This window comes from Lathamus discolor, chromosome 1 (assembly GCF_037157495.1).
Source record: "Lathamus discolor isolate bLatDis1 chromosome 1, bLatDis1.hap1, whole genome shotgun sequence".
In the NCBI taxonomy this organism is placed as follows: domain Eukaryota; kingdom Metazoa; phylum Chordata; class Aves; order Psittaciformes; family Psittacidae; genus Lathamus; species Lathamus discolor.
The window spans coordinates 71,792,581-71,800,384 of record NC_088884.1 but is presented as its reverse complement, the minus strand read 5'-3'; the positions used below and the strand labels follow the sequence as shown (position 1 = coordinate 71,800,384).

The following is a 7,804-nucleotide window of genomic DNA, read 5'->3' as shown; positions in this document are numbered from 1 at the left end:
TCCTCTAGCAGATGGGGAATTCCTTCCTGGTCCGTGGTGGCTCTTGCCCATGCTTGCTAGGCTGCGGTTACTCATGGCAGCGCTCCTGCAGCAAGCTGACTTTGCACCACAGGCCACCCATTGTCCCAGCAGTCTTGTTCAAGGAGAGGAACCGCACACTCCCAAATTAGTCATGGGTGAGAAAGACATGCCCCAGACTTCCCCTGCTCCCCTGTATTCTTCTCTATGTGGAACTGGCGCAGATACTGCTCCTTTCCAGCTTGTGGGGTAGCGGCACACCATAAGTGGGGAGCACATTGAAGAGCAAGTATGGTTTTGGGAAGGGCAGCAGCTCCAAGTGGTGGGGGACGAAGGAGAGCGTGCTGGGCAGCCAGGCAGTGGTCAGCTGCCCTTGCAGCGGCGAGTAGTACCCCATGGCAGGGATGGTAGCAGCGAGCTTTCTTGGCATCAAGCTTGGAGCCTTTCAAGAGTAAAAATGAAGTCTCAGGTGAATCAATGCAGACTTTTAGTTAAATACAATTTACAATCAACCTTATCTGTTTCCTTGGTGCTCAGTAATTAAGAAGAAAAGTTTAAGAAGAAAAGACTCCCTAAACCCAGTGGTGTGCTGTCACCCACATATCAGGGCAAAATACTCTTTTTCTAGCCATAGAAAAACTCCTGAGAGGGAAAGCGCATGTGCCAGCCTAGATCATATTAACTGTCCTGGACTTGGTAAGGATGTAGGTCAGAGGCAAAAATTGCTGGTCAACCTAACAAGGCTGGACATTGTAAAGAGATACTGTCTATAAGGAAACATGGCTTTGCCCCTGAAAATGTCATATTTCTTCCTGTTTAGGAAATTTCTGATGGTAAAGATATTTTCAATCAAAATATAATTTACAGGGAAGTGATTCAGAAGGAAAATTGGGAAGGACCATCCTGCAAGAGGCACCTCACATCATATTTACAAAACAGAATTAATTTAATGAAGAAATGTTTTATTTAACCGTATTTGGCGGGATTTCTCTTAATCATGTTGCCATGTTTGTCTTTTCCAGTCCTTCTTCACTGGTATAGTCCCATGTGAAGAGATGACCTGGTGAATGATAGCTATCTCTCCCTTAGTGTCTTTTTATGTAGCCTCTGATACTCACTGTGATATATGACTTGGGAGCAGAGACGAAATCAACTTCTGCCAGATGCTGAAGGCCACCAAAGTTGCCAAATTTTTCATGTTTCCTCCACTTGGCTCGCTGGTTCTGGAACCAGATCTGAATACAGGCAAGAAAGAAAAGGTACAGAAACGAACAGGAGATGAAGGAGGAACTGCTCTCATCCAACTAATTTCCCTGTTCTCTAAGTGAACATCAGAAAATGTTGACCTTCAGCTCAGCAGAACCAGGGACTGAATCTAAAGGAAAACATCAGGTTTGGCACAGCAGCTTTCACACTTCGCATGGCATGTGGGATGTGGGATGTGGGATGACATCCTTTTTTCTCTTGCAACTCACAGAAGAGCTAAGATCTACCTATGAAAGAGCTAGGATCTGCTGGAAAGACAGTGTCATAGTGAGGAGCATGCCTTCCAGGGCTCTCCTGGGGAAGCAGATGCTTTTGCGGACAAAGCTTTGCAGCAGTCAAGGCAAATGGCATTCTGTTTTCCCTAGGTGTGATTTGTTGCATGACATGGCTTTTTCACCCTGTTCCCAATTCCCAAATGAATAGACTGTGAAAAGACCCACTTAGACATTTTGCTGGGCTGCAATAAAAATGTGTCGCCAGTGGAGATGTAGTAGCAGGGTTCTTTATATATTTAACTGCCAACATTTTGAAGTTCACATAAGAGAACTAAGCGCAGAGCCAAGGGGATCACTCCGCAGTCTGAGTATGTTACCTGACACCTCTTTTTCACTGGAAAGCAGAGGGCTAGTTTTCTGAGGGGAGTTTCTTTCATCTGACCAGTCTGGTTTCTGGTGCAGGTACACAAGTAGTTACTGTGCAGCCACCGTAGTGCGTCTTGCTGCATTGCTGTGAAAAGTTGAATCCCCCTTTCACTGTAGTTTCTAGCTGGCTTAGGAACTTGCTGTTTGGACGTAAGCAAGTATTTCACACAAACACAAGGTGTTAGTGATCAGAATCAGATGCTACTGGATGTAAATATATATGTATTTTAAATCAAATAACGAGCAGCTCTATAATTTCTGCATCTGTTGCCGAGGAAGTAATGGGAATGTCAGGAGCCCTCTGCTATATTGCTGATAGTTAGCAGTATCTGAGGTTACTGAAAGGACAGTTTTGTTTATCTGGGTTTGCATGTTTTTGAGAACTGCTTAGTCTGTATAAACTGCTACATTCCCTTTCTACCATGCAGGAGTTATATTGTGAAACAGCACCATAAAAATGACTCCTCTTTAACAGCGACAAAGTGATTGAGGGCAGACAGGGGACTGAAGCCAAAATTCAACCTCTGAAGTGCTCCTTCTGAAGTCTGCACATGGGATAAAGTCCTCACTTCAGGATTTTTTTTTTTAATTATTGTTTTCTAGTTCATAAAGGCAAAACAGTATTCACACACCAAGCGGCCCTTTTTTTGCCCATCCAGCTCTCCAATACTCTTACCCCTAAAATGATTTTTTGTTTTCTTGTGTTCCAGGACTATTAAATATCAACACTGATGACCCGAAGTGCTTCTCGAGCAACTTTTTAAGAACTACTGGAGGTAAGTCACCTAGATGTCTGGATTTAAAAATATCTGTCTGTAGCAGCTGCTGTTCAACATTGTCCTTATGGATAAGTGTTCATCATCGTGTGATACTATTACCTTATCTGACATTTCCAAGGACAGAGCAGAAATTATGACTGAATATCATTGCCATTTCTACATTATCCCTGGCAGTCCCACAGTTTCTAGAAAGTAGCAGATCAATATAATTGTTGACTTGATTGTTTGGTTTTTCATTTTTAATGGACTTTTATTGAGTTTCTAATGATCCTTAATTTTCCCGACCAAAGCTTTGGCCTGTATCCTGCTTTGCTTATTAAATTTTTATAATTTCTTTTTTCTAATATTTACTCATACAGCATTCTTCACTTTGTGTTGCAGGTAGGCATGCACACATGCAGGGATGTAATTCCATCTATCCACTTAAACTGTTTCGCAGCAATCATACCTTTGTTTCTTGATTGGAGGACGCAAGCTTTTTCACAGTCATGAAATGCTTTACTTGGTTACTCAATAGTTGCTCACTTGTTTTTTTGTTTCCAGTTCAATTATCTTTCTGAGGTGATTTGGCTTATTCTGCTTTTAGGTTTGTCAAAACTATTATTTCAATGTACAAGAGCATGTACAAACTCTCTGCATGCTGTTTTGTTTATATGTGACAAATACAATCAATCAAAATTATAACAACTTGTAACTTGTGCCTAAGATACTGTTTATTTTTAGTCCTGTGGCTGGTTTTCCTTTGATCCCTTGGTTGACCTTGATTCCCAAGATGAGGACAAACACAGAATTTCCTGTGTCATGTATAACACTGTGTAAATTGGGAATTTGCTATCTGCCGTTCATACATGAGGGGCTTTCTCTTCTTTTGTCTGCGTCTCAGGTTGATGTTTCCCACAACAACTCTTCTTTATTTTTCAGCCTACAGATTATAAATACTTTCTAAACAGAAGATTGCCCTGTTCTTCCATGTGATTTGCTGTTCTGTTGGGAACAGTGACTAGTAGCCCGGCTTGTGTCTTATACCATTGGAAATGCATTGTGGGTACAATGATATCGTTAATGGGCATATTATGGCTACGCTGTTCCAATTCTCCCTGTCACTTAACTATGAAGTAATATCATCATGGTTAGTCAATAGTCCCAGACATGTCATAATCAATAAACTGCTTGGTGTTGAACTTTAATTGTTACAGTGGAATATGCGCATGGAAGTACACTGATGATTCTAGCCTTATGGCAAGTACAGAAACCAACTCATGCAAAAATCATCACAACAGTGCCTGGTAAACAACACCAAATTCCAATACACAGCAGAATGTACATTTTAATGTAGCAAATTTCATATGCAGTAAACATTTGGGGTAAATTTTAAGCACAGTCAGCAAGACTACATTACAGCTGGGGGGAATTGGATTAGTTTTCATGCACTTGAAATTACAGCCAGGGCATTTATAGCCTCTGATATCAAAATACAGAACATTAAGAAAGCATTTTCATTTGGGCAGTTATTTTTATTTTCTTGAAACCCTGTAGAAGATGGATGTGGATGGCAGTTTGTACTGGATGTACATTAGTCTATAAAAGGTTGAAAAATGATTAATAATTATTTTCATAAATGGCCCTTCTGTCAGTACAGAGTCCAACAGGTTGCTCATAACCATCTGTAACTCCTGTTTGCTATGCATTTAGTATGCTTAGAGCTCCTGTTAACCCTTTGATTAATCCCATTTGGTTAGTACCAGCTGAGTGACAAATACTTTTTTCCGTATTTGTAAAAGGAGGGCAGTGATACTGGCGTCTTCTGTAAGGTAACAGAGAGGTCACGTATTTCATTAGTGTTGTCAGCCAGGCATAAACTATTAAGAATGTACTCTGAATAAAGAATTGCTGCAGTGAGCATAGCCTTTTTGAGACAGATGTACCTGAACTCTGGCTTCTGGGAGGTTTATCTTTGCTGCCAGTTGATTGCGAATATGGACATCTGGGTAGTGAGTCACTTGGAAAATCTTCTCCAGTTCCTGGAGCTGCTCGGCTGTGAATGTTGTCCGGATTCTCCGCTTCCCTTTCCTCTCAACTGTGTAAACAAGAGAAAGTGTATTGCATTTTATAGGAAAACGCCACAGGGCCACAAGACAGAATCACAGAATCACAGAATCCCAAGGGTTGGAAGGGACCTAAAAAGATCATCTAGTCCAACCCCCCTGCAAGAGCAGGGTAACCTACAGTACATCACACAGGAACTTGTCCAGGCGGGCCTTGAATATCTCCAGTGTAGGAGACTCCACAACCCCCCTGGGCAACCTGTTCCAGTGCTCTGTCACTCTTACAGTAAAGAAGTTCTTCCTGATGTTAACGTGGAACTTCCTATGCTCCAGTTTACACCCATTGCCCCTTGTCCTATCACTGGATATCACTGAAAAAAGCCTAGCTCCATCATCCTGACACCTACCCTTTACATATTTGTAAACATTGATGAGGTCACCCCTCAGTCTCCTCTTCTCCAAGCTAAAGAGACCCAGCTCCCTCAGCCTCTCCTCATAAGGGAGATGTTCCACTCCCTTAATCATCTTTGTGGCTCTGCGCTGGACTCCTTCAAGCAATTCCCTGTCCTTCTTGAACAGAGGGGCCCAGAACTGGACGCAATATTCCAGATGCGGCCTCACCAAGGCTGAGTAGAGGGGGAGGAGAACCTCTCTTGACCTACTAACCACTCCCTTTCTAATGCACCCTAAGATGCCATTTGCCTTCTTGGCCACAAGAGCACATTGCTGGCTCATGGTCATCCTCCTATCCACCAGGACCCCCAGGTCCCTTTCCCGTTCACTACTTTCCAGCAGGTCAACCCCCAACCTGTACTGGTACATGGGGTTGTTCTTCCCCAGATGCAAGACTCTACACTTGCCCTTGTTAAATTTCATCAAGTTTCTCCCCGCCCAACTCTCCAGCCTGTCCAGGTCTCGCTGAATGGCAGCACAGTCCTCTGGTGTGTCAGCCACTCCTCCCAGTTTTGTGTCATCAGCAAACTTGCTGATGGTGCACTCAGTTCCCTCATCCAGGTCATTGATGAAAATATTAAACAGCACCGGTCCCAGCACCGACCCCTGGGGAACTCCACTAGTCACAGACCTCCAGCTAGATTCTGCGCCATTGACCACAACTCTCTGCCTTCTTCCTTTCAACCAGTTCTCGATCCACCTCACTACTTGATCGTCAAGCCCACACTTCCTTAGCTTATCTATGAGGATGCTGTGGGAGACAGTATCAAATGCCTTACTGAAATCAAGAAAAACTACATCTACCGCTCTACCATCATCCCTCCACCTAGTCACTTCCTCATAGAAGGCTATAAGGTTGGTCATACATGACTTCCCCCTCATAAAACCATGTTGGCTGTTCTTAATGACCCCCTCATCCTTGATATGCCTAGTGATGGAGTCAAGAATAAGTTGTTCCATCATCTTTCCAGGGATGGAGGTAAGGCTGACCGGTCTATAATTACCCGGGTCCTCCTTCTTGCCCTTCTTATAGATTGGTGTGACCTTTGCCATCCGCCAATCCTCAGGCACCTCGCCCGTTTCCCACGACTTACCAAAGATGATGGAGAGTGGCCTAGCAATGACCTCCGCCAGCTCCCTCAGCACCCGTGGGTGCATTCCATCCGGACCCATCGATTTACAGATGTCCAGTTTGCATAGCTGATCCCTAACCCAATCCTCATCTACCAAAGCAAACTCCTCCTTTGTCCTGACTCCTTCTGGGGCTATAGAAATCCGGGGCCCTCGGGGAGAGTCTGCAGGAGTAAAGACAGAGGCAAAGAAGGCATTCAGCACCTCTGCCTTCTTTATATCCTCTGTCTCCAGGGTACCCACTTCGTTCAGCAGTGGGCCTATATTGCCTCTTGTTTTAGTTTTATTTGCTATGTATTTGAAGAAGCCCTTTCTATTGTCTTTAACCCGACTAGCAAGATTGAGTTCCAAGGAGGCCTTAGCTGTCCTAATTGCCTCCCTACATCCTCTAACAACTGTCCTATATTCCTCCCAAGCGGCCAGCCCCTCCTTCCATAATCCATAGATTCTCCTTTTCCACTTGAGTTTGCCCAGCAGCTCCTTGTTTAACCACGCCGGTCTCCTAGATCCCTTACTTGACTTCCTACTCATTGGGACGCTCCGATCCTGAGCTTGGAAGAAGCGGTCCTTGAATGCTAACCAACTATCTTGAGCCCCTTTACCGCCTAGTACACTTTCCCATGAGACTTCCCTTAGCAGTTGACTGAAGAGGCCAAAGTTGGCCCTTCGGAAATCCAGAACTGTGGCTTTGCTAGGTATTCTATTCCTCCCACACAGGATCCTAAACTCCACCATCTCATGGTCACTGCAGCCAAGGCTGCCATTGACCGTCACCACTTCGACCAAACCCTCCTTGTTGGCGAGTACTAAATCTAGCAGCGCTGCTCCCCTAGTTGGTACGTCCACCATTTGCATTAAGAAATTATCATCAATGCACTCGAGGAACCTCCTAGACTGTGAATGACTGGCTGTGTGAGTCTTCCAGCAAATATCGGGGTAATTAAAGTCCCCCACGACGACTAAGGCATGTAGTTGCGAGGCTACTTCCAGTTGCCTGTAGAAAGCCTCATCAACTCCTTCGTCCTGACCAGGAGGTCTGTAATAGACCCCCACAACTGTATCACCCGTGCCAGTCAGCCCCTTGATTCGTACCCACAGGCATTCCACTTGCTCCTCATCCGACCCCGGACAGAACTCAATACATTCTAGTTGCTCTCTCACGTAAAGAGCAACTCCACCACCTCGCTTCGCTGACCTATCTTTCCTAAAAAGGACATAGCCATCCATGACCACATTCCAGTCATGTGAACTGTCCCACCATGTCTCTGTAATCGCCACTAGATCATAACCTTTAGCCCGCACACAGACTTCTAACTCCTCCTGTTTATTCCCCATGCTGCGTGCATTGGTGTACAGGCATTTCAGGGAGCCAGTCCTAGTACCCTTTTTCCCCTGGGGGACAGGATCTAAAGAGCTATCCTTTCCCACAAGTGAAACAAGAGATTGATAGTCCTCCTTAGCCCGCCATCCT

General features: G+C 44.5%; 1 protein-coding gene across 1 annotated transcript in view; it reads right to left on the bottom strand.

The window, feature by feature from the left end:
• Positions 1-223: 223 nt before the first annotated feature.
• ISX (intestine specific homeobox) overlaps positions 224-7,804 on the bottom strand; it is a 30,479-nt gene continuing 22,898 nt past the window's right edge. The window contains exons 3-5 of the mRNA XM_065665126.1: positions 4,630-4,781; positions 1,137-1,253; positions 224-460 (exon numbers count right to left, since the gene is read on the bottom strand). Coding sequence (XP_065521198.1) covers positions 224-460; positions 1,137-1,253; positions 4,630-4,781 — 506 coding nt within the window. The remainder of the gene's footprint in view (positions 461-1,136; positions 1,254-4,629; positions 4,782-7,804) is intronic.